At 40.9% G+C, this 27,062-nt stretch overlaps 2 protein-coding genes across 5 annotated transcripts in view; one reads left to right on the top strand and one right to left on the bottom strand.

The window, feature by feature from the left end:
• Positions 1-4,172, bottom strand: part of LOC147880748 (sterile alpha motif (SAM) domain-containing protein) — an 85,959-nt gene extending 81,787 nt beyond the window's left edge. The window contains exon 1 of the mRNA XM_087370810.1: positions 2,904-4,172. Coding sequence (XP_087226936.1) covers positions 2,904-4,172 — 1,269 coding nt within the window. The remainder of the gene's footprint in view (positions 1-2,903) is intronic.
• Positions 4,173-21,815: 17,643 nt separating this feature from the next.
• On the top strand, positions 21,816-23,082 carry LOC147880747 (asterix-like protein). 4 transcript variants are annotated; one of them, XM_087371033.1, is made up of 4 exons: positions 21,828-22,183; positions 22,437-22,537; positions 22,624-22,696; positions 22,884-23,082. In XM_087371033.1, exons 1-3 carry the CDS (start codon positions 22,049-22,051, stop codon positions 22,691-22,693), a joined length of 306 nt encoding a protein of 101 aa, XP_087227159.1. In that variant the 5' UTR covers positions 21,828-22,048; the 3' UTR covers positions 22,694-22,696; positions 22,884-23,082. The 4 variants fall into 4 exon arrangements, with proteins under 4 accessions (XP_087227160.1, XP_087227159.1, XP_087227158.1 ...); XM_087371032.1 differs by having other exon boundaries at positions 21,832-22,183; positions 22,624-22,720; XM_087371034.1 differs by having other exon boundaries at positions 21,816-22,183; positions 22,479-22,537; positions 22,624-23,082.
• The last annotated feature ends 3,980 nt before the right edge of the window (positions 23,083-27,062 follow it).

Genomic DNA, 27,062 nt, shown 5'->3' with positions numbered 1-27,062 from the left:
AGGAGCCTCCATAGGGTCTGGCAAAGATTAGCAAGGGGCCTCATTCGTGCTCAGCCCCGCTGCAAAGAGGAGTTCGAACGTGAACCCCTCGTTTGGTACCCGGAGATCACGGACCAAGATGGGTGTATGCTTGGGCAACGGACTCACATTGGTTGGGCACAATGGAACAGTGGACCGGCCAGCGCCTTTGGCAAATGGAACAAATTACCCATGGAGACAGAGGCGAGGCTTGGCGCCTTAGTGCATTTGGGAGGGGCAGGGTAGCATATGAGGGGGATTGACCTAGCCATCCCTGAGTCTGGATGGACAACAGATGGTTGGGTCAGTTTTCTTGGATCCCCTTGAGGATGATGATGCAACGAGGCAGCACGCAACCTGGTTTTTTCCGTGTAGGATCTAGAGGACTACTTCAGGCACTCACTAAGAGAGACCCAAAGATGGATGGGAGTCTGGATGGGATTCACTAGCAAATGATCAAAGTGGTGGGACGATTGGGGAAGGAGTGGCACATTGATCCTCCCGGTATTCCAGAGCAGGATGCCCCCAGATGGCACCTCTGACTTTGGGAGGGTAGGCCCTTGAGGAAGGTCCAATGGGATCCGGGAGAGTGGTTTTGGTCCTCTAAGAGCGACCTTGCCGAGCAGGTGGACGAGGTGCCCTTCTTTTCCTACACCATACGGATTGGCAAGAGGCTTCAGATGGACTCTTCGATTTGGACCCCTTCAATGGAGAGGCACTGGGTGGCCCAAAAAGTGCCCCAAGAGGGTCCATTCCAAGTTTTGGACACGATTATGGTCCAATTTGCGGCCACGAAAGATCTCCTACCACTTCTAGCTGGCCGCCCACGGAGGCTTGCCCATTGACCCGTGGTTGGAGCAAATGCGGGTGGAGGGGTAGTGTCATTGTTGCTCTGTGGGATTTCTGAAGACGATCCCTCACTACCTTTGGAGCTGTCGTAGCACAGCAAGGATTTGGATGGGAGCCCTTAGGATTATGGCCCATATGCAGAGCCTTCAAAGGGACTACACATGGGGGATGGTGGCTTGGTTGACTGAGGGAGGACACGCGTTCCAAATTGATGAGATCTCCCCAACTTACCGGATACAAGGTCAAAGCATTCACAGGATAGAGCTCCAAGAGGCGGTCCCTCCTAATAGCCCCGATACTCTTCTCCTACGGAGGACAACGTATGGGAGGTAGTAGCTAGTATCGCAGCGTGGAACATTTGGGTTGCTCGCTGCAGTCTGGTGATGGGTGAGCATCCCTGATTCCACCCTCGGCTACCTTGGTCGCCGTCTAGCAGGAGAACATCTACACACTCCGTTCCATCTGGGAGCGTGGGACCCCAAGCTCTAGGGCGACTGTCGTGAGGCGCGCTCGTTTTTACAAGGCTTGGCCTGCAGGAATTTTTTACATATTCACTCCGCGAGGGATTCCCTGGTTGTATAGTCCTCCCACTTGGCTGTTAGCCCCTGTACCAAAGATCCCCTAGCCAATGAGCTGGGTTTCTCTTAAACAGGCCGGTTTTTTCTTCTTTCAGCCTTTTTCCAGTTTTTCCATACTAACACTTTCGGGGCTGCTGTTTTGTATGAAGGCTTTCAAGCATTAATAGAAGGTAAGAAAAAAAAAGATCAAACGTCATTGCAACACGAGCCTTTTGAACAGACTGCAATACACTCTAGACAAATACTAGATGCCACATGTCATGTAGAATAATCCTCCTCCAGCACTGGTAGAAATTGGGTTAGGAATTGCTAGAAATTGGTAAAGCCTAACGTTGGTAACCTAGAACTGAGAAGGAGAGCTTGGAAGAGATGAAACTCTGAAAGCAACTAGCATAAAGAGCCTAAAAGCAGCTCGCAATCATGTGGGCAACAGTGCAAGCGCCTGAAACATGTGCTAGCAAGTGGAGATAAAATTCAATGCCAAATCAACAACAGGATGCCTTAGAGCAAATCGCAATAAAAGAAGAAGCCAGAGGGAGCTCTAAGCATGCATGGGCTATGGCCAAAAGAAGAAGCCAAAAGTGAAGGTAGCTGGCTGCTTTCGCTAAAGAAGTCTTAATGGTTACACTGAACATGCAAGAATGAACAAGAAAGCAGGCACTAGGGATGCAAAAATAGCTAGAAAACTATAAAAAGCTAAGAAAAGCAATTGAAGAGCTAAAAACAGTTTTAGTTTGATTAAACTGATATATGTTAATCCAGCAACTATTTATAACCTGATAAGCTAGGAATAAAATACAATAATGTAATCAAATGATATTTTTAGCTACTTTTATATAAACCCTAGGAGTGCGTACGAAAACCATATGGATGGGCAGAGCATCCGATCTTGTGAGGCATACTGCATGGTGGAGGGTGATCCAGTAAGTAAAATAATATTCTTACAAACCTGGACAAACCTACGGGTCGTCCATATGATGCAAAGTCTACCCCATGCATGGCATGCCCATGCCCTAGCTCCCAACATCCTATCCCAGAATGTGACTAGTTGTACACTGTAAGAAGTATCAATAGTGGCTACCCTAACAAAACATGCCACCACCTTAGTAAGATGGGTGCAATCTCATCGCGGATAAACTCTGGAAAGAATGAACTCATGATGGAAAGAGTGATATGACCTATGTCTAAGCATCATGAGCTTCCTCAAAAGATTCAGTGACAAAGGTGTGAGTCACCTTGGGCTACAGCAATGGACAAGATACTCACGCCCAGCACAACTTTGAGCAACTTAAGACAAAACTGCACGCATACCCACTCACACTGAACGTACGTTTTCCGGATATAGATGTATATGTGTATATATCATGTAGATTGTATATGGTCCTTCTCCAAACAAACATGCATTTCACACATAATGATCCCCTTGCTGCAAAGGTTCTGATTACGAAAGGAACTCACCTGATCCTGTCCAACGTTGTCAAGGCATGCATTTGTATGGACTTCTCTCTGTTCGTGAGACATGCTAGTAATACAGCTTCCACAAATAGGGCACTCAAATGTTAGGCCGCATTGTTCACTCTCAGACTTACTGCAGAAAGCCTTGCGTTCCTCGTCTGTGAGGGTTCCAAGGCTTGAACCACCTTGGATCAGCCGTAGCCCATTGGACTCTGTTTGAAGATCTATGCAGATATTCTGTTTGGTAGATTGATGCGTTGACGGTGTGTCCTCGTGTTTTTTTGGCGAAGAATCTTCTAGGTTTTTCGGCTCTGCTTCCTGATTTAGCTGTAAATTGTCAGATGAATAGTGATTTTCGATTATTACAGATACTTTCCTCCGCTGTGTCATTAGACTCGTGACGTCCTCTTGCTCTTCAGAACTCTCATTGACTGCAGCACATTTGGTAACGAATGACTCACGTTTGGGGGTGGCCATAGGGCTACCATGTGCCTCAAGATCCTCGCTTGCAACATCAACGCAAAGCCTCAGAAGAGCGCTGAATTGACTCACGGAACCAGCCCTTAGGGATTCAGTTAATTGGGATCGCCCTGTCTGTCTTCGGGGATCCATTTCTTTCTGTCTACTGTCTGATGTCATAACATCAGCCTCCCTAGTGGACCCCAATCCTAACGTATTGGCCAGAGGCTCTTCCTCTTCAGATAATGATACTACTTCTTCCATCCGTTGCCCTTCCTCCTGAAACAATGCCAATCCCACCATTCCAAATCCTTTAACATCTGAATAAAGAAAACATCCATCCCCCAGGGGGGGATCCTCTCTACACATCTTTTCCGACGGAGAATGAAGCCCATTCGATACTGCGGGGCTGGAGATCCTAGAAAATTCGTTCCGGCCATGAGCTGACTTTTGCAATGATGCGTTCACCTGCCCATCTTCCAACGGCCTGCGACAATTTCTGCCCAACTTCAAGTCCACACTCTTCAAACCATCCTTGTGGTCGCTCTGATTCTCCTTGCCTCGCTTCTCAACCTTCTGAGTCTTTTTCTCTCGCTGGGCACCATTGTGAAGCGGTTTCAGAACGTCATTGTTGTTGTGATCCCGTTTCTGCCGCTTGGAGCAGTGGGTGCGGCGGTTATCAGAGCAGCTCTTCAAGATGGAGAGCTGATCGGTGTGGGAGGAGCTCTGGAAGTCGTCATCCTGGCTGCTACTGACGCTGTTCTCGGCGAGAGCGAGGGCGAGGGCGAGGTCCGAATCCGTGGAAAGCTCCATTCTGTTCCTACAACAAAGCTACCGAACATTAGGCAGCTTTGAGCATCTTGAATTTGAATTTTGCTTGGCGGCCGAATTTGAATGCTAAAACCCTTCTCCAAGAATATTAAATTTTTGTCGATTTTTCGAATTACCCTTCAACTTAGACTAATTTTTGTGGAGCAATCGCATCACAATTGGTAGGGCGCCTGCCTATAGGAAGAGCACTAGGTCCGCATTCAATCCTTGTTGCATACACACGTCCTCGGCAAGGTGCCCCGTGATGGGACCAAAAAGGGTGGGTGAGTTTTTTTTCTTTAAAGAAAACTTGAGTAATTTTTTGTACATTCAAAAGCCTTTTCCACCCACACTTAGGTTATATTAGTGAGCTTAACCTAATCGATGTTGTTAAGTTAAATATAACCTTAGCAACGGAATTACATTCCCATTGCTACCTATTATGTTATGCACTAAATGGTCTTGACTAAAACTTTTGGAGGCTTTTTTCCTACAAAATGGTCAAATTACCTTCACATGTGTAAACCCATAAGTAATGCTAAATGGACTCCTCAACAGAAAGGCAGCAAGGGCAACTAGGGGATGATCCAAACCTAGACCTCGATAGGTTCACTGAAATCCGTCCACAAATAGAAAGCGAAACCTAGACCTCGATAGGTTCACTGAAACCTAGACCTCAATAGGTTCATTGAAATCCATCCACAAATAGAAAGCGAAAGGAAAATATTGATTTTTCTATTCATAAGGAACTCGCAAAGTCTTCTCCAAATAGATTTTTGCAAGCCTATAGAAATCTAAAAATTCTTCCAATGAAGAGTTCCAGCCCTGAAGACTGAGCTAGGACCTCCTCGCATTGCTAACCATGTCGTGGAAGAAAGATCAATCCACTCCCATTCCCTAGGGTCCCACTACAAATACTTTATGGGGACACCTCCATGGACCAAAGGGTATGTGAATTGGGCTTGGGTCTAGGTACCAACTTGTTTATTAGAAACACTAACCAAGTTGAAGTGAAAAAACATTGGTACACATGACCCATAACTCTAACAGGCTCAGAAAGCACATCCACAAGGATCTCCTCATCCCTGAACCTGGATAACCTACCTCGAGCGTGAACATCAAAAATCAAGGCATCCCCATATGAACCTTGTCCAAGTCCTATTACTTGAAGTGGGATACCTGATCTCATTCCCATATTGAGCAATATGTTGTATGCCTTCCATTTGTGAGAACCTAGTCTAAGGGTAAGGTGGCATCAATCTACTCAATTCTTCTTTACTTCCTCTAAGGTGACTAACCAACTGGATCTTACGATCATTCGAAAGGTTTTTGAAATCCTTCCATGAGCCCAGAGAGGAATGGGGTCCTCCCTTCCATCTAGACTAAAATGTAACCAATATCTGATCATCGAGTATGAGGTCATTCCACATGATCATCAAGTATGACGTCATTCCACATGACAGGCTCCCTATCAATCTCTTATTCAGAAGAGGACAAGATTCTCCAAAGGTTAATCTTGAAGCTGCCCCAAGCTTTTAGGATAGCAGCCATAAGAGGGAAGGAAAGAATCCTAAGATGCACCGATGTAAAGATCCACCTAGTACCATCCATCCAATCATGACATGAGGAGGGAGAATAGGATTGTATGCAATGAATGAAGAAACCTTCCAAGCCCTCTATCTTTGCAAAAGTCATGTGACCACAATCTTGCAATGCAAGGGAGCAAAAAGTGTGACTAGAAAGCAATTTTATCATGCTTTGCACAGCCTTTATCATCTAGCTTGTGCTCTTGAATAAAGAGAACATCAATGTGACAGCTTGATGAAGCTGTTTATGAATCAATTGCCTTCAGCAGAGCAGCAATGAGGAGCACCACCAAAGACATGAATATTCCAACTAATAATTCTCATCAACACGAAGAAGTAGCCTAAAAAACCTTACCCAACCTAGTGGCAAAAAACACCTCCCTCCTATGTGGAGGCAAGGAAATTCCACAAGGGAAAGCACCTCCACACTTGTGGAAGTGGATGCCCTATTGGTAGGATCTAGAACAATAGCTTCAAGAAAGGTGGAGGGCACAAAATTTGCCTCTCGATAATCAAGCAAAGGGTAGGAAAAGATCCTCTTGAATCAATGGAGTCCATAAGATCATTGCTTGGACCAAAGCTGCAGACCTAGGGGTACACCCATCACCCTTCCCTCGTGCAAGAAGAGGTATGTGCAGCATTGAAGGGGAAGGGGGGTTCTTGAAGGAAAAGGAGGACTAGGATTTGAAAGAGGGGGGGGTGGCATGCGGTGAGAAGGAGCTCTTGGTCAATGAAGAAGGATTTGAAGGACATAACCAAGATCAGGTAAGATAGAGGCTTAAGAACAAGAGAAGGGGCCTCCTAGTTGGAAGACGATGGAGGAAGACCAACTCTAACTACACAGCAATAGCAAGGGAAATACATGTCGAATGTGGAGGAGGTGCACAAGGAACACTCTATCTAGAAGGGGCTGCACTACAAGGCTTCCTTGGCCTTTTCTTCTTACTTGGGAAATCTCTAGCAAAGTGCCCAAAGATCATGCAAATACGACATGCACTACAAGGCTTCCTTGGCCTTTTCTTCTTACTTGGAAAATCTCTAGCAAAGTGCCCAAAGATCATGCAAATACGACATTGGTCTTGCCTACCTACAACCTCAACTCTCCACCAAACAAGAGAGCCATTCAAATGCTAGAGCATCATATGGTAATTGGATATATTAGGGTCAATCACGATGATCCTAACACTAAGGACCCCATCAAACCTAATAGCCTCTGCTACAAAGAGGGTAAACTACGGAGAGGGGTGATCTCTATGACCAAACCAAAGGAAGCTCTAATCTTGGTAAGGAGCTTGTGGTAGAGACTTGAGGCTGACCAAAGAAACATTATAAAAATTGAAGTGACCCATCTATCCTACTCCACTAGGTCGAAACCCAATGAGAAATGTGCAAGGAAAGATTTCGTAAAAGCAAGTGTGAATGGACTAGCCATGAGCATTGTACGAGAATCAAAAACCACTTGAAAGAAACCCCACCCTAATAAACAAACATCTAAAAGGTGTTGGTCATCCAATCCCTATTTTGAGTTCTAAATGGGCAGGACTGATAGATGCATGCGAAGAGGGTGGTGGAGCTCTCAAACTCCATATCCCTTTGAAGCTATAGCACCTCATCTTTAGAAAAAGTACAAGTTCTAATAGTTGATGGAAGATGACGAGGATTGGCTTTCCAATCAAAGATGGAAGGGCAACTTAAATAAATTTAAGATCCACCCATCACAGGATAAAGAAGACTAGGGTAAAGGTAGAGGGTGGGAGGGGGGCAAGGCAACATAGAGGAAGGGGGGGTAGCAAAGTGGAGAAAGAAAGGAGGGAAGAGCATCTATGGAGGGGGGTAGAAGGTGAGGGGCAAGGGGAGGTAGGCAACCAACAGCAAGGGGATGTGGTAGAGGGGAGGGGGGGGAGGTAGGGAGTAAGGGAATGCATTAACCAAGAGGAGGAATGTAGTAGGGGACTGGTGGGGTAGGGGCAGCCAAGTAGAAGGGAAAGTGTGGGGAGGGAGGCAATACAGCAGAAGGGGAGGGACATGTATGGGCAACAATGATGAGGAGGGAGGTGACAAGGAGTAGGAGTTGCAACTTTAGAATGTGACAAGCCATTGTAGGGAGGTGACAAGGAGTAGGAGTTGCAACTTTAGAATGTGACAAGCCATTGTAGGGCTAACTGCCACGTATGGACTCCTAGCCACCCTCTTCCCTTCTCTCAAAAGGTCCACTTGAGGGATAGAATGAGAGACGGGGCTCTTGCCATTAAATGCTTGTGCAACCTTAGTGCACTATGGTATGTGGGATTATCCCACAAGGGACCTTGCCACATGGTAGTCTCATATCCTTTTCACCATTTGACTCTATGAGCTTGGATTGCCCATTAACCTCACATTTGAGTATCTAGCACTCCCCCTTCAATTTGATCCTTGCTGTTCCACTTCAAAACTGATGAGTGGACCCTATTTTCAAATCCACTCATTAGATTCAAATTTTGGAGGGGATCCCTAGTGGTTAGACTATGCATTCTTAGGCGAGGACCCTATATCCAAAGTACATATAATCTTTGGTTTAGGATCAGACAAAACTTGCTTACCCTCTCCTTTTCCAACTTGAGAATGGGTTAAGCATATACCTTAAACTCCCGATTGAGTGCTATGGGTTCATAGACCACAAATTATATTGTGGCCGAATTTAAGATTGATGTAAATTTGTCACCCCTCTTCTTGCCTTTCTACATCAATTGAACTAGTTGTGTATTCAAGGAGACACTTACACTCAATGGTTGAGTGGTGTTAGTTCGATCCTAGTACATTTGTACAAACTTTGATTCTTTGAACCTTCGTTGACATAATCATCCAGTTCATTATAGGGCCAACATATCATTTTCACATTCAGGATGTTTGGCCCTCAAAAACTAGTGTGGTTGTGCACTTTTTCTAACACATTGACATTCATAGCTTCAGATATAAACCTCTCATCCAATGTGTGGTGGAAGTCAATAATCATATGATTGACCTTCCTAATGAATTTGTGAATGTATCCTTGGGTATGATAGCCAAGGACATTGAGTTTTAGGGCCGGTCAATGTGTAGCCAATTGCGAAACAATTTTAGGGGCAGTATTGGGGCTGCAACGCGATGCGTTGGTGGGCAATATTTTGAAATTCGATCGGACTCATGCTTTTACTGGATGTGTTCCCAGTGTAATAATGAGACACACTCTATCAAACTTACTGTTCTAAACACCCCAGAGCTCGACACATGTCACAAGGCGAGCAGTTCTACCCTCCTTTATGCTGCATCTTTATGCATCAGGATATCCATAGCCTGTCATGTCATCTACTGGTAGCTTGCCACTTGTCATCTACGCACAACTCTCCCATGCTTGTCTAGATTCGTGACCACCGCATTGACATTGGCTTGGTGCGACCACCGTGCTACTCCTAATTAAACCAAAGAAAATGTATTTACGTTAATTGGCTTGAGACCTACGTTGAAGTCCCACAATTGATCATATATTTTGCATTGAGTTTAAAACAAGTGGTTAGAAGTTAATCCTAATGTATTTCCTTGCAATCACTGCGCTAGTTCTATTTTAGTGCAGTGATTGCACAAAGTTTGCCTCTTGCACTAGAGGTGCTTTTTCAAAGCTGACTCTTGATTGTCTGCCGAAGTAGCATGCTTTGCAAACTTTCCAAGAAATTGAAGTTTTGAAATGCTAATGACCATATTCTTAGGTGACTCACCTTGGATTTCTTGTCATGCCAAGCCTGAAACGGTGTGATTGTTTTCAAGGCTTTGGTTTGGCATGTGTTCAAAACGTGTGTAGCACACATAATGGCTTCACCTAGAATCTATCGGTAGCTTTCTACCCTTTAACATACACTTGGCCATCTTCATTATAGATCTATTCTTCTACTAAGAAACCACATTTTGCTAAGGTATGCATGGCGGTGGGTAATGCCTTTTTCTTGCAAATATGCCATAAAGGCATTTGGCATGTGCTTCCCCATTTATCTATTCTCTATTTCTACACCCTGTGACCTATCTAGATTTTGACCATGGCAACAAGCTATTGGAAACACATAAAGACTTTAGACTTCTCCTGCAAAGGATGGATCCATGTCTACACCTTGTAGTCTATCTAGATTTTGACCATGGCAGCAAGTTATTGAAAATGCATAAATACTTTATACTTCTCCTTAAAAGTTAGACCCATGTGGATCAGGAAAAGTCATCTATAAATGTCACAAAATACAAATACTTTCCTATGGATGGTGTCTTGATGGGACCACACACATCAATATGTATTAGTAGCTATAATTCTCTGAAAACTTGAATAGATCCATCCCTTGGAAAGGCATTCCTATGCATATTTCTCAAAATGTGTCCTGAACATACATATCAAGAAGTCTAACATTTCAAAGGAAGCTTGGGATATAATTTCAAAAATGTTGTATGTGGAGCGTAATCTTCCAAATCCATTTCACAAGATAAGAAGAATTGTTGGCACCTAATACACAAAATTGCATTTGAAGTGTCACTCACACTGAGTGAACTATCCTCTAGATTGGGATCCAAAGTTGCAACTAAGAAAAGATCCACATAGTTTGTTGAAGCATTATCTTGGTAGGCATTGAAGCATTGGAAATTGAGATAGACATTCCAAATCCCATATTATTCCCTTCTTCAATCTCCTCATGCATTCATTGAAATGATGACCTAGCTTCTTATAGAATGGTATCTTCCCTTCTTCTTTGATTTTCCTATTGCATCCTTTTGCTTGTTACATGGCTTTCCAAAGGTAGCTTTCAACTACAAGGTTTGCATTTACTCCTCTCACACACTACATTTGCTCAATCATTGTTGCTATGGCAATTGGAAAATATGGCTCAAGGGACCTAACCCTAAATGAGCATATATAAATGCCATTTTCTCATTCATAATTCAGTCTTGTATAGTTAGATAAGTTGTGTGTGCACTCCTCCCTCCCTTCCCCTCTCTCTCTCTCTCTCTCTCTCTCTCTCTCTCTCTCTCCCCACCCTCTCTCTCTCTCTCATTCACACACACACACACACACTTCCTTTTCATTTTTTCCTTTACAGTTACTTTACATTTTTTCCTCTACCCCCCCCCCCTTCTTTTTCCTTCTTATTTCCTAAATTCCTCTCCCCCCTTACATTTACACTCTTAGTCCTTTCTCTCTCATTTACACTCCCTAATTTCCCTATTCCCCCCCTCCCTAATTTTCCAACCCCTATTAATTTTTCTCTATTTTCCTATCTTTTCTATTTCTCTAATTTGCCGTATTTTCCTATTTTCCTATTCCCCTATTCTCCCTAATTTCCTAATTTTCCCATTTTTCTAATTTCCCTATTTTTCCTATTCTCGTAATTTCCCTACTTTCTTATTTATCCCTATTTTTCTTTTTCCCTATGCTCCCCTAATTTTCCCCTAATTCCTCTCCCCCCTATTATTCCCTATTTTTCCTACGTTCCTTATCATCCTCTATTCCCCCTATTCCCCCTACTCCTCCCTAGTTATTACTTTCTAAACCCCTCTAATCCTCGTACGAGCCGCCATAGTTTTTAACAATGAAACCCCCCTCTCCTTTGTTTTCTTTTTTGTTTATCTCATTTAGACCCCCTCTCTCCCTTCCCCCTACCACCCTATGTCTTTATTTAACTCTATATGTACAGTACACGTCTCCCCCTTCTATGTTTTTACCTTTAAACTTTCCCTCCCCCCTTTTAAAAAAAAATCCCCCCCTTCTTTTCTTTTTACTAAAATTTTCCCCTTCTATTTTAATAATCTCCCCTTCTATATAAATACATCTATTCCCCCCCCTTCTTTCTTTATACATTAAATTCCCCCTCTTTTTTTACATTAACCTTTCTCTTTATAACTAAAGACTCCTCACCTTGTGCCTCTCTACCTCTTTTCTTTCCATGGCACCTTAATGTTTCATTAATTTCTTTAGGTTTTTCTATACTCCCTCATAAGACCCCCTACTTTAAAACCCTCTCTCTCTCTTTGCCTCTCTTTACAACAACCCCTCCTTTTTTCTCTCTTTTTTCTGCTCCCAATTCTTCCCTCTTGCTTACACTTTTTTCTTTTCCTCACTCCCTCAAGCCACCCCCATCTTATCAAATTCCCTTTAATTAAACCCTTTCTCTCTCACTTTTTTCAATTTGCACTAACTTTTAAATATAAATGTGTATTATTTTTTCTTCATAAACCTTTGGCTGATAGTGCTAAGCATTGCCCCAGGGGGTCCACTAGGGTTTATCGTATGGTACCACGTGAGTGTAAGGGAGGGGGGTTATATAAGGAAAGGAAGGTATATTTTATAAGGTAAGGTCCCGTAAATAGGGGGTAGATTAGGGAAATTTTGATATATTTATTGCACGCAGGTGACGTCTCCTTATTATTACTAGTGAATCCCCCGTGAGCATTGCTCCTTATTTAACCAATACTTTTTTACAAAAATTCATTACCTTCTCTACTTAAGCTTGATAAGTGTGTAGGCAAAAGCATGGATTTTTATTATGACTCCAATAACAAGGGAGGGGTGTTGATGACACTTGTCTTCCCAACCAAAGTTAAAACTAGTTCTCACATTTTGCTTGTTGGATGGTGGCAGGTAGGCAGACTCCCCTCTTCAATAAAAGTGATGTTGCCAACAACTTATCAAAGCTCTAGTGCACGCTTTTTCTCTTTTGAAAAGATTGTTCATCCTTTAATGATGCTACTTTGTTTTTTGTGGATATTTATTGCAAAGTATTTATGTTAAACATTTCTCTTTTCCACTCCAAATTTGTCTACTCTTCACTATGGAAAGGGGTGTTGTAAATGTCTACCACACACACACACACACACACACACACACACACACACACACACACACACACAACAAACAATTTCTAGTAGTTTATTTTGTGTATCTATCTATGCTTGTTGCATCTATTGCTTGCTATGTGTCCTAGCTAGGGGTGCTTTGTTTACTCTTGTTGTGTGTGTGTATTGTGTTTTTTTTTTTCTTGCTATTGTGGTTGTGGGTGTGAGGGAACTGATGATAATATATGTGCGTGTGTGATGTCTCTGTGTTGTATTTATCATCACATGCACGAGGACGTGCATGGGTGAGTGTTGCAATCAAGTGCATAGTTTTTACTATGGTTGACTTGTGTAAACTTTGCACTATATGTTGGTAATAGTGCTTCTTGTATGAATGGATTGTGTTGTGGTGTGTGCCATGGCTATTTGTTTGCTTCTATAGAGTGGGTATGCACTTGTTTTTGTATGCGCTATGTGTGCCTTACCTATGTTAGCTTGTTGTTTGTTGTGTGTGACGTCCTATGGTCACAAGTGTGTGTGACATGTTGTGGTCATAGGTGTTTTATGATCATAGGGGTGTGTGTGTGTTTGCGCGTGTGTGTGCATTGCATCTAGGTCATGAGCTATGGAACTAATGACTTTTCTTGCATCCTCATGTCCTATCTTGGTTTCCAATCCAAGTAGCCATAGCATCTTGGTTCCCAATATGAGTAGCTAGTAGCATCTCGAACAACAAGCCCTCCTTTTTCAAGTAGCACCCCAAATTTGTTTCAGGCTTAAGAGGATCCTTAGCCATGGAAGCACATTTCTCCATCAAATATGATCCTCTACTAATCTAAAAAACCAAGAGCTCAACTAGCCTAGAGAGAATTAGAGGTGAAGGCTACCATAATGCCAATTTTGCAGCCTTTAGAATAGCTTTGGGGACTGCCCAAGTTTTACCCCTAGGCAAATACAATAAGAATGATATTAAAGAAGCCTACTCTAGCTCTCTATAATGAGGACTGCTTAATCTACACCTAGAGCATTAAAAATATGTGTATATCATATTTAAATGATATCAAGATTGTTCTCCAGCGCTCCAGGACAAGGGTTGCTTAATCTATACCTATAGTGTTAAAAATATGTGAGCTTGAGACTTTACTTCATGGAAAAGAGTCTTTGGGTGTTGTTGCAGGTACTGAGAAGAAACCTACTGGCAAGGTAGCTCAAGAGAATCAAGAGAACCTCAGCACATGGGAGACTAAGAATGAGCGTGCTCTTGGAATTTTGGGACGAGCCTTAGGTGCCAAGTTTCATCACCATAGAATATCAATATATTTTTGCATGTGAATCTAATGAATTGGAAGATGTACTCCCATATTATGTGAACAAGAAATATAGGTAGCCGACAAACATGCATACCAAGTAAATCCCAACTATATTAAAAGGGAAAAGGAAGAGTTAAGCAACTTATATGAGGCAATTCGTTGGGGATTTATTGACAATATAGATCATAATGAATGGTTGTTTCCCATTATCATGGTGCAAAGCTTAATGCAAAACAACACCTAGCCATTATCTATACCTTATATTTATGGAGCTATTGATCAAGTGGCTATATACAAATAAATCTAGACGTATGAAAGTTGAGAAAGTGGAGCACTATGGCATTCCACATGCAATCAAACACTTGTGACTTCAAATGATGTTAGGATCATTTCTTTGGATATGTTGTTCCAAATATCAAAGCCTTATATCAATACATATTCCAAAACGAAATTCAAGGAAATTTTTCTTAGTGTTGTTGATTCCAAGTATTGGAGACGTATCTCTAAATTTTAGATGGAAAATACAACAAGTATGCCTATTGGTGTTGAGTTTGGCATTGGCAAATAAAGGATCACAAGAGAAAGAACACCTAACAAAGAGGCAATAATTGAAGTCCATGATAGTGATAAAATAGATGATGATATTCCTAGAAACCTAGATGATTATATTCCATTGTGTACTTGCAAAAAATAAAAAGCTATAAAAATGTCTCATGAATTGGCTATTTCATACTCTCATGACTCTTGTTAATACAACATTTTTGAAGAACGCTTCATTTGTTATGTTTTTAGACAATGTCAAAGAATTGTTTTCATTACATGTCAATTTTCTTTTCAAATTTAATCTCTCTATTGTTTATTTCATACTCAATTAAAGTTATATAGATAGAGATATGATTTTGTAAGGATTGGGGTTCTAAAAACTGTAAATAATCCAAAATTAATGAGGGTAAACTCTTTGCAATTCCTCTTCCACCAACATCTTCATGTAGCCTCGTTGGAAGACCATGTTGGTTAAGGATGTCCTAAGTTTAACTCCCCCTTTGCATTAGATTCAAAGCTATGTAGTTTTCCTTAGCTTAATTAGCTATCTCCACCCGTTGACCTAACAAATAAATTGAATCGCTCTATTGAAAAACAATGACCTTTTCATTTATGTTTCTCCCCAATTGAATTGCTACATTAAAAAACAAAGTCCTTTCAATTATCTTTCTCCTTAGATTAAGTTATAAGAATAGAATAATTTGATTAAGGGCTTTTTAGAATGAGTACATGGGAAGTATAGATGATAAAATTAATGGTGAACTAGGTGAGAGACATTAGGCCCCCTATATGACTATAGCTAGCTTATATCATTACAAGCTCATAATAGTGATTGGACATGAGAGACAACTTCTCCCAATTTTTTTTTTGCATTGAGCATTATTATTGTTCACACCCACATTCTTGCAATACCAATCCATTAGCAAGTATCAATCCTTAGCTTGATATCCATGTGTTGGCAAAGTAGATGTCCGCCTTCATTTTTTGCCTCCAGCATCTCCAAAACCTTGCGGTGTCCTAGTTCACATACATCACAATATTGATATATTATCAAGCATGTGGAAAATTTCCTAAATGAGTAGGTTAAAGGAGGAAGGAGTGAGTGCTCTTTGTCATGGTCTAAGAGCTAAGGTAGCCACTTCAACAAGGGGGATAGGTCATGAATGCATAGAGGAATCACATTTTTTGTTATACCTATAGGTTTCTCTTGGAGTACCTTGGACTCCTACTTGGGTGGTTGCTCCTTGTTGGATGTTGCTCGACACTAGGAGATCCTAGGGGGAAACCAAATGAATCCATCATGACTAGCAAATGCAATGCATTGAGAGGATCATTTACAATAGCTGCTTCAAGAGCAAGGTGATGTTGGAGTTGTGAGGTCAAGCATTGTAAGGTAAAAGTAGTAGATGTTGTTCCTAGGCTAAGTGGGAAGAGATTGGTTGGGGAGATCCTCTGAGTCCACCTAGCCCTCTTTGATGTCAAGTTCTTGGTTATAGGATGTGGATCTATAAGAGCTTGTCATGGTTAGAGGGGATGATGGTAGGAGTTGCAAAGGCCACACAGGTGAAGGAGACAAAGGGAAGTTATATGCATGCATAAGGAGAAAAAGATAGAGGAGAAAAGGGTGGATATAAGCAATCCTTCAGTAACCATATAAAAAGTAGATTTTGTCAAAATGCAAATCAAACAAATGAACAACCACCAAGCATACAATCTTTAGCAATCTCCTCATGAAGTGAGCACATAGTTGGGACAAGAATCAAAGGGATACAAATGAGAGGGAGGAAGTAGATCCATCGTTACCAGTAACAAGGAAAAACAAAATTTTAAGCCTTATGTTTCTTTACAAAAATCACATGCTCTATCTCTTCTCTATCTTTGAGAATGTATCTTACTCAAGCACACATTGGAAGCACCTGTAGGGGGCAAATAAGCAAAAACAATTCAAATAATAGGACAAAGCATAAGATGAAGGATGATAATTTGGGAGATAGCAAGCTTGTGGTAAGATGCCAAGGAAGCAACCTATAGATGTTCAACCAAGTAAAAATTTAAAAAAAAGTTAGTGTAAAGGGACTTAGCAGTTTACATTTTAGATGATCTTTGCTTGGGACTTTATAACCTTTATGTTGATCCATTTAGTTCTCACAATTGTCATCACTCTACTATAGGCTTGATCCTTGGCACACAATTGTTCTTCCATCACATGACTCGGTTCAGAGTTTAATAGATTCAACGTAAGCCCCTAGCAATAGCTTGAACATAAGATCCTAGTGGCAGCTCTCATACAATGATCAAACACTCTCATCGATACACTAGTAAGCCTCTAGCACAGAGGACCACACTGCCTCTAGCATGGAGTTATCAAAATCACACAGTTGATCATACACCAATCATGACTCTTGGTGAGATCCATGAGTGGAAAGAGAATCTCCTTTGACCATTCATTGCCATAGGGTATGTACCAGTTAATGATGCAGACTCGAGCCTCATTGGTCTTGAGAGATCAAACACATATTTAGCACATGTTAGTATGGATTAGCCCACACTTTCTGATCATACATATTACTCGATAAGCCCTCAACATGAGGCACATTTGATAGTATGCCCTTAGCACGAGGCAGTCCCATCTACATTAGCATAGTCTGATTCCAATGATGTACATCCATCACGTTCATGTGTGGATTCGACTCCATATACTGTCACTTCAGATGCAAATACACATCATGAATTCACTTATGATCATACAGTTTTATAGTAGGTAAGTCCTCAATATAAGGCACTCACATCTCTAGTGGCATGCACAGATACATGCCACAACACATTCAACTCTTCAAGTGATTCCATTCTAGCATCCATGGATGCCTCTTCTATAGAGCAAATGCATAGTGTCCACATTGAATTATGATATGTTCAACAGGCAGCCATACATGCAGTCATTCATGTAGTCATCTTTCAATTGACCAGTTCTTTGATCTAGGTGGACTTTACTTTCTACATATTTCTTCCTCTTCCCTTTGGCTTATCTTTTGGGTTTCATTCCCAAAGGAGAAGGATGATCCACAACTTAAGAGGTGGAAATGCATATTTATATACATGATCATAAGTTGTCCTCATTGTACAAGCTTCCATTATGTAGTCGCTATGCTCACACATGCAATATTACTTTGATTTTTTCTATGCACCAAATAAAATCCACAAAAAGATCTTGTACATGAACCCTCTACTTACCCAGTGCAATTTAAGAGCAGGTCTTGAGGATGGTGTAAATTGCACCATACCTTAAGGGCATTAAGGGCTAACCCTAACCCTAAAGGGTTCTCATCTATATATTCATGATTATGTTCAATACAACATAGTGTACAGGTAGCTATATCGTGTGCACTCCTCTCTCTCTCTCTCTCTCTCTCTCTCTCTCTCACACACACACACACACACACACACACACATAAAACTTACTTGCAATGGTGCACCAATTAGGTTCACCTACATTCTTCATCATATTCTCAGTAGAGCACAACAGTCGAGCGGCTATGGGAACCATTGCTTGCATGTTTGCATGAATTGTGAAATAGTAATACAACTATTTGCCCATCTAGAGGCCCACTAGAAATATGCAACTTGTTTCAATATCTCACACGGTGGCACTTGCCCAATACTATGTCCACAGATTCTAGGTGATGAAACAATTTTTACAAAAGGACTCTTCCATTATGGGGAAACTTCTCAACTACTTCTTTGTCACTAAATTCCAAGAGAGAGGTGGTCAACATGACCATGGTTTGTTATGGATCAAGGAACAAAAAATGATGTTGTCAAATTCATTGATCGATACATAACGATGGACATACCATTGTTGCAATTAGGGAACAAGGATCTCCAAATTCATTAACACAAAAAAAATGCTGCAAAAGAAAAAAATATTGTAGATTTGGTTTTCCCAGGTGCCAATGTGAGAAACACAAATCATCCTACCATTGGAGGACCTACAAATATAGTGACACTTGACGAGAAAGCAAATGAATTCGACCGATACGTAACGATGGACATCTCATTGTTGCAATTAGGTAACAAGGATCTCCAAACTCGTAAACACAAAAAAACATGTTGAAAAAGAAAAAAACATTGTAGATTTAGTTTTCCCAGGTGCCAATGTGAGAAACACAAATCATCCTACGATTGGAGGACCTACAAATATAGTGACACTTGTAGAGAAAGCAAATAAAATTTTAACAATCTTGGATGATCCATCGGTAATGACACTTGAATTTGACTCTTTCTTACATCACATTCAAATGACCAAAGAAGAGTTCATCATGACTTTAAGATCTATAATAGTGCAACCATTGTTTATATGAAAAGACAACCCACAGACATATACACAAACAACTTCAATGCAACACTATCAAAGTCTATGGGGAGCCAATACCGATATCTAGTTCATATTGAACCCGCACGAAGTAGCAACTTATTGCACATCTTACATTGCAAAGGTAGATAAAGTGATGACTCAGATTGTTCAACATGCTTTAGAAGAGTGTCTATGAGTAAAAGCACCAGCAAACAAATACATTTGAAAGGTGGGAAATGTAACCCTAACACCAACATATAAGTGCACACCAGGCTGTATATCTTTCCTTATCATTGCCACTAAGCAACACTTGAGAGTTCATATACATCAACACAAGTCTTGTTGAACAATGTATGAAAGATAGAGCGACTAAGGAGGGAGAGAGCAGCTAGTGAGAGCTCTGAGTAGTGAGGCAGACGACAACCACGATGGAGGGAGGTGATTGCAAATTAGCTTAGGTTAATTGGGAAAAGGGGGGTAACAGAGCGCGGTAGATTAATTTATTATAGGTTTTAGGTGCGAGCATTTTCTTATCAATGACTTCCCAACATGGCATGATATGTACAATGAAAACAAATACAAAATTGAGGATAACAAAGAACAGTTTAAAAAATCCATACTTCCATTACATCAAACTCAAAGCATTGATAGTGCAATTGCGACAACATTAGACACCATGACAAGACACTATGAACACGAACAATTTGACATAGGAAGAGAGAGGCCAAGCACCACCAAAACACAATCGGTTCACCGAAACCACCATTGCCACATATCAAACAATGCCAAATCATTAATATCACACCCTCTTTAGAAAATTAAACAATGAATAGCGTATAATTGTAGAGGACATCCTCTTGAAAAAAACAAAGAATCCAAAAAATCCATTCAAGCTCTTCTTATATGGAAATCAGTTATAGGAAAAAACCTTCACATTGCTTCTCCTGGTACAAAAGCTGCCTCGCCATTAGTCGCATGAATAAACTTTTGATGTCGATCCTTGAGCACTACTCCTAGCAGACATGGGAAAAGTAGCGCACAACATCGAAGGATCCATGATACATTCCACACTACAATTGCCTTTAATGATATCAAAATCCACAAGCCTAGCACTAGAAAAGCTATAGAGTCTAACAACACTATATGCAAACTTGGAGTCGATGCGGTTTCCTTAATAGGGCAAAACATATTTGCCGAAACTATCATGCAGAGGTGTGAAATTAAGCATAACCACTTAGAACCTTTTGAGGGAGTCGATGTCCTTCTATATGGAGACTTGTGTCAAGCAAGCCTACAAAAGATTGTCGGATATTCTCAAGAAAAAAATGATGCTACTATGAACTAAAGCAATGATGCAAAAGAGTAGGATGTTCATTAACATCCTCAATAGGTTGCGAGTGGAGAACATTTTGAAGGAGATTTACACATCTTAAACTCATTATATCAATGCCTACTACCATAAATATAATTTGTCGCTCATCTCTTTTACACAAATTCTTTAAAAGATAAACAGAACAATTATGTATTTAACCTCCTACAAAGTGCACTGCATGTGCTAGAGGCAATAGACAAAAGACATGAGACTTGTGGCAAAATAATCCAAATATCACATGACCCAAAGTGTATGACAGATTGCATGCGGAACTATGTCTAAAGGTGGGAATGATTGTTGAGATTTGCTTAGGCAACTTGGATGTTATGGATGGTCTGGTTAATGGTGCAGATGGTTTATTCATGGGCTCAGACATGAAAAAGCATCCACCCACAATGTAAATATAATTCAATGATGATAGAACATGAAGACGTGTACGCTCCCATGACAAAAGCTCTTTATGCACATGATACTCCAAAAACATGGAGCCAATACTTCAAACTCAACGTGAATTTCAAGTGGGGAAAAACCACTTGAAAACAATGACACGAACACAATTTCCTATTCAACCTACGTCTGTACGAATGGTACACGAATGGTACACTGATCACAAGGACTTTCCATGGACTCCTTAGTGTTTGATCGTTCTAACTAAAAATCACGTGGTCTCATATGTACGGCACTATCAAGAATTTGGGACCCCGACTGTCGATTCCTACTCAACAAAATGGAACTAAACACATCAAAGTTGACAACACTATGCTAAAGGGCATTGATAGACTTAGAATCAGCATGGGCCTTTGAGCAAATTGACTACTCTAGACTAGAAGCACAAATATTTAACATTTAATCATCAAACACAAGATCCCGAATCGGTCACAAAAAAGATATTCTAGCGTGCTTTAGCATGATGGCAGTAATAATCATATGCTTCCAAGAAACTCACACAAGAAACAATGCTTCATATGATATCGATGGGTTTCACCACATTCATAAAGAAGGACTTGACATTGTGACATATTTTTACCAACTTCAATAGGAGACATACTACTTTGAACAAGGAGCACAATGCTTATGCACCATTTTGAAAACGAAATCACTTCAAACATTAATGTCTACAAGCCCCCGAGAAAATCACCATTAGTTCGCATTTACGATAATTCATGCATATTAGGAGACTTCAACATAGACTTCAAGGATAACTTGCAAGCCATCTCGCATCTACAATAATTCATGCATAAACACAACATGCAACAACTCATCACATCAATAACAACAATACATGGATCAACACTTGGACAAACAAATTTGCTCAAAAAAAACATAAGTGGTAGTAACTTTGTTTATTGGTTGGACCATTCATTCACTTATACTACAATCCCAAAAATACATCGAAAGCAAATACAAAAATTCACCATGGGCCAAGCCCAATGAAATGTTTGAAAGCAAATACAGAAAGTCACCATGGGGCAAGCCCAATGAAATGTTTTTTGGCCTGCCCCATGGAAAGTCTAATTGGAGGTTCCACTTTGAGAAGTTGATTGGGCCATCTTTGTCTTCGCTTTCTCTCTTTTTCTTCTTCTTCTCTCTCTTTTAAATCATTGCATCTCGCTGTGTCTCTCTCTCCTCTTTTGCTTCTTCTTTTTCTTTCTCGTGTCTCTCTCACACTTTCAATTAGCCCTTTTTTGAGCACCATCTCATGAATGAAATTCACCTTGTTTTTACCCAAAAACAAGGTAAGGAAAAATTGTTTAGAGAATAGGGCACTCCTAGCCAGCCGGCGTTCAATGTACCATGGGCTGTAAACAAGGAAAGTAACCAACACACATATAGACACTCCTCGGTTTTAGAGAGTTTGAGCACATGCCTGTGTGAGTTGCTGCCGTTGTTTGGAGATGGCGTCGTCGGATCCAAGACAACCTTCTGCTGCAAGGCCCTATGTGCCGCCTCCTCTCAACCCCCAGGACCTCCCCCCCGACTATTCCAGCTTCCTCGCCATTCTCTTCGGCATCGCCGGTGTCATGCTCAGGGTTTGGCTTCTGATTTTGAATCTTTTCTTTTAGAAATTCCATGGAAAGGAGGTGCATGGGGGTGAGCAGGAGTATCTCATCTTTCATTGAACGTGCTACTGAGCATGCGATATAGAGTCGAGAAAGCAGGGATGGCGTTATATTTTTCTAGCAGAATGGGGTGTGTTTGTGTATGTTGGATGCAATCTCTTAGACAGATGTCGATTGCCATCTTCAGAACACGATCTGATCTGTCTTATGGCTTTTGGTGTAGTATAAGCTGGGCTCGTGGTTAGCACTGATATGCTGTGCGCAGTCTCTTGCCAATATGAAAAATGTAGAGAATGACCTAAAGCAAATCATAATGGCGATGACGTAAGTCTTGATCTCACAGTCTACAGGTAAATCGTTTATCGTGCTAAAGTGGTATTTACTTCTGAAGACGGAGTTCTTGTTTACAGGTTTGCCGTTATGGGGATAGTGACCAACTACCTCGGACCCTCCAGACAAGCAGTTCGCCCGAACTCATGATCGGTGCAGCCCCTTACTCCGATTCAGGTTTTCCATAGCTTTGAATCGATTTTTGCAAATTTTACTCAGGAGAAGCCTTTTTGCCGGATCCTTTGATTTGATCTATATCAATCCGACATACGTTTTCTTTCCCGAAATACCTTCTCCCATGTTAGTGGAAGCTAACATTGGATCCTTGAATAAACCTCAGGACGCTGATGCTTCTAGAAGTGTCATTGAAGAGTTGAAAAGACAGCGACTAAATTCCTAGCCTTGAAACGTAGTGTTTACAGTCAATCTGTTAATTTCAAGCAGCCTGTAAGCAGCATATTTTGAAAGATGTGTTATGTACCGAAGATAGTTTACAATGTTTTGCTTGAATGCTTCACACTGATGGCCACTCTGCAAGTTTAGTCATGAATGCTTTCTGGTGGAGTGTACGTCGATTATATATTGCAGTTGCAATTTGAAATCGTATATGTGTTAACATAATGTGTTCATCCAACGTAACCGCCCAAAAACCCCACCCCCTCCTTTGAACTGGTAATTTTTAAAAATCAATCTCTGTTACTGAGATTGAACAGAAGAGGATATTGCTGTGGCAAACAATGCGCTCTCTCATTGTTCATTCAGTTTGTAATATATGCCAAATGTTTAACTAGCTTGTAATATATGCCAAATGTTTAACTAGCCATAATTTTTCCTAGGGGTATCGAAGCAAGGAGGACTGCTATCGGATGGACTATCTGTCAAGCAAGCGACATACAGTTGTGAGGCTAGCTAGTGTTACGTCGGGTGAACTTTATTGACATTGGTGGTGGCGCCAATTGTCTTTTCCCTTTTGAAGGTTGCAGATCAGGGTGAGGTGATTTGAGAAAAGCCTGAATTGCAAATTCAGGCGGTAAACAGTAAATGAAGCTTCCACAGCAGGTCTGAGCCCAGAACTGGCCCAAGTTTAGGACCTAGACAATCTTAATGCAAGTGCTGAGCTGAGACTGCCAGTTTTGGGACGCTTTCGCAAAGTCAATCTGCTTGTGTAATAGGAACAGTTGGTAGCTTGTGTATTGGCCAGTTGGGATGAGGTAGCACATCATTTCATGATATGATTTGGTAGTGGTAGATTGGAGTACATCTCATGAAGTTCTGACATTCTGGTTGTAGATGGAGTTAGTAAGTCGAGCTACTCTAAATGGGTGGAAAGTAGATGTTGTAGTCTGTAGATGAGTTTGGTTGGTTCCCCTGCAGCCTTGCAGTTGGTTCTCTTTGTAGCATGGCACTTTTGAGTTGCATGCAGAGATTGTGGGCTTCACAGCTCTCATGCAATACGTTCACTCAGCGTTCAATCCATCTAGTTATAAGCCTAGTCTAATTGTGGAATATCAAGGTGTAAGAACCCTCAAAGGAGAGCACCTCTCCTTGAAGGAGCACCTCCAATACCTTGAATCCACTTTGTGGCACCCTCAATACACGGCTCCACCACATTGAAGTTGCCACATTGTCAAAAATATCAACATGGTATTGGAGCCTACCTTTAATTGTGCATGGAAAAAAGAGTTGAAGGAGACCCTACCACGTGGTAGTGAGATACTTGGAAAATAAAGGCACTTTCAAAGAAAATTTTAGTGATGTGGAAAGCCAACAAAGGATGAGCAAACTCACAATCAAAGAGTTTGGCCAAGTAGACCATGTGGCAAGAGGAGACTACCAAACACATGGTAAGAGCTGATTGGCTAACCCCAAATGAAAGCTGCAATAGACTCAAATGTGCAAGGGTAGAAGGAGTCGAGGTGGTACATTGAAGACATGGTGTGGCATGGCACAACAACCAAGAAGTGCAACATAGACCTTGAGAAGATGAGAGTAGCCAACAAAGAAGCTAGAGGAGATGATGTAATAGCGCAGGACAGGCAGAGCAGGTGTTGAGAAGGTTTGAAGTATTGGAAGTAGACAAGACTGACTACATAAGTGCTAGGCTAAGCTGGAGCATAGACCAAAAGAGACACATGTGATGTGTGGACAATAAGACTTGCAACAACCAACAACACCTTATTAGGCTAACGGTGTGAAAAAAACTTCAACCAGGTTGTAGCAAGCAAGAAGGATATTAGAAGGCTCTGACAAGCCAACAAAGGAAAATGATTCTTTGCAAGAAGTTGATGTGGCACACATACAAAGCTAACTAGTAGATTCTTATAGTAGCGGTGGCAGAATCAAGAAACCTAGGCAGAGATATGGCAGGAATAGATGCACAGAGTAGCACAACTGATGGTTGGATAAGTACACAAAAATTGTGACAGGGAGACATAAAGATTGCACAAACCAAAGCATGACATGTGTAGGGCTAGATGATAAAAACTTGTGGATGAGCATGTGGAAGATTAGTACAAATTAAAATTCATCGGCAAATAAAAAATTGAAGGATGTACAAAAAAGAGAAATTAGCTCCTCTAAAGACCTCAAATTCCCAAGGCTAAAAATCAGACAACGAAAGTGGCGGAAAAAAAAAAGTCCTCCAAGAAGCGAGTGACCATGCAAGGATAAAGTGCCAAATTTTGATGGACATGCAATGTAAGATTTGCTAAGGTGGAAGTTGAAGGGCAAAGACAACACACTAGAAGATACTAACTATGTTCAAGCAAAAGCCATAGTGTAAAGAAGCTAGTTACAAATTGAACGCAAATATCGCAAAGGAATATGGTGAGGAAGAAGTTGACATGGCAAGTAAAGCCAAATCATGGTTGAGGGGGGCTATTGAAATGTGCAATCATGAGTGCATGAGTAGGAGAAAGGATAGGGCTAAATAGAACCTCACCTAGGATTAACCTCTAGGAAATGTGTGAAGGGCTTAATCCACATACAAAGTGGGTGACCAAATATCAAGGATAGGAATTCTTGAAGGAGAAGACCTCCAATACCACGGATCCATTTTGAGGGGTCAAGTTCCTTGAAGTGGCTAGGTGGATGAGGGGTTGGGGCACCCTAAGTACCTAACTCCACCACATTGAAATCGCTACATTGTTAAAAACATCAACATATGCAAGCACATGAGTATATTCTTGAAAAGAAAAAGTTCCTTGAAGTGGCTAGGTGGTTGAGGGTTTGGGGCACCTTGAGTACCTAGCTCCACCACATTGAAATCACTACATTGTTAAAAACATCAACATGTGCAAGCACATGAGTATATTCTTGAAAAGAAAAACTAGCTACTTTCACTATTCAAATTGAGAAAATACAAGAATTGTGGACTTGTTAGATTTTTCTCAAATTACTTTTTGAAAATTTTCAATTTTTTATAAAATTGCCATTTAGGGAATGCAAATGCTCTAAGAACAACTCAATCTACTTGTGCTTATTGCATTAAATTTTGGGGCACAAAAGTATTAAGAATTATAACTCGAGTTCAAGATTTTGAACTCAAGTTTGATATCAAGTTGCATGAAGTGGCTAGTATGAAGGGGGATCATCACAACAAGTGAATAGGTGGCCTAAAAGTCTCACAAATAGGATGGAGCTACCTAGTAACCACCTAAATACTCTAGGGTATCACAAGGCTACCACAATCCCCATCAGAATCCACTATTTGAGCTTTAATAGCAAGATTTGAACTCGAGTGATAAAGCTTTAAACTCGAGTTATAAGACTTAAAAGAAGCACCTAGTGACCTATTCCCTTTACACAAGGCCTTGAGTGCCATTAACATGCCTGAACTGTATATACATGCAAATGATAGACCACAAATCTCAAAAAAATATTTGAAATTGAGTTACAAGACCTAAAAGAAGCATATAGTGACTTACTCCTTTTACACAAGGCCTTGAGTGCCATTACCATGCCGAAAGTGTATATCTCCTTACCTGACACCATTCCCATACCACACAAAGCTCACTTCCAAGAGTAGTTAAAATAATGCATGAGATGAAGAATGCTTGGATAGGGAAACTAACTCACCTCAAGGAGAATTTGAAACTTGATCAAGAACAATGGATAATGCTTACCTCAAACAACGAAGAAAAAGAAGTGCACATGTTCAGGCAAGAAGATCAAGGGACCCAAGAAAATGCTAGACAAAAAGTAAAATCTATTGCAAGAACTTACATCATCCACATGCATTGAAAAGATAACATATAAGGCATCCACTCAACAAAAAGGAGGGCAACTTTAAGACCAAGCAATAGGGATGCTCAAAGAAGAAAAATAAGGGATCTACTTGTTAATGAACCATAAAGAAGTGATGACTAAAAAGTAATTCAAGCACTTAGCAATTGATATAAAAGATAATACTACAAAGTGGAACAATGTAAAGCACTATGCTAAAAAAAATGGGTACCAAAGAAAGAATCCACCAATTTCCACCCAAGCAATATCAAGAATGGACACAGGATTATTGTTG

The sequence above is a fragment of the Dipteris shenzhenensis genome, chromosome 32, assembly GCF_047967505.1.
Source record: "Dipteris shenzhenensis isolate YYH24624 ecotype China chromosome 32, Dip_SZ_1.0, whole genome shotgun sequence".
NCBI lineage: Eukaryota > Viridiplantae > Streptophyta > Polypodiopsida > Gleicheniales > Dipteridaceae > Dipteris > Dipteris shenzhenensis.
The sequence above is the reverse complement of the archived record's forward strand: the minus strand, read 5'-3'. Positions and strand labels throughout refer to the sequence as shown.

What these genes read in the sequence shown, in the direction of transcription:
- LOC147880747 (XM_087371033.1), top strand. Translation starts at nt 22,049, where the DNA reads ATGGCGTCGTCGGATCCAAGACAACCTTCTGCTGCAAGGCCCTATGTG. An exon ending in TCGCCGGTGTCATGCTCAGG is followed by an intron (nt 22,184 to 22,436) that starts GTTTGGCTTCTG and finishes CTTTTGGTGTAG; the next exon opens with TATAAGCTGGGCTCGTGGTT. An exon ending in CAAATCATAATGGCGATGAC is followed by an intron (nt 22,538 to 22,623) that starts GTAAGTCTTGAT and finishes TCTTGTTTACAG; the next exon opens with GTTTGCCGTTATGGGGATAG.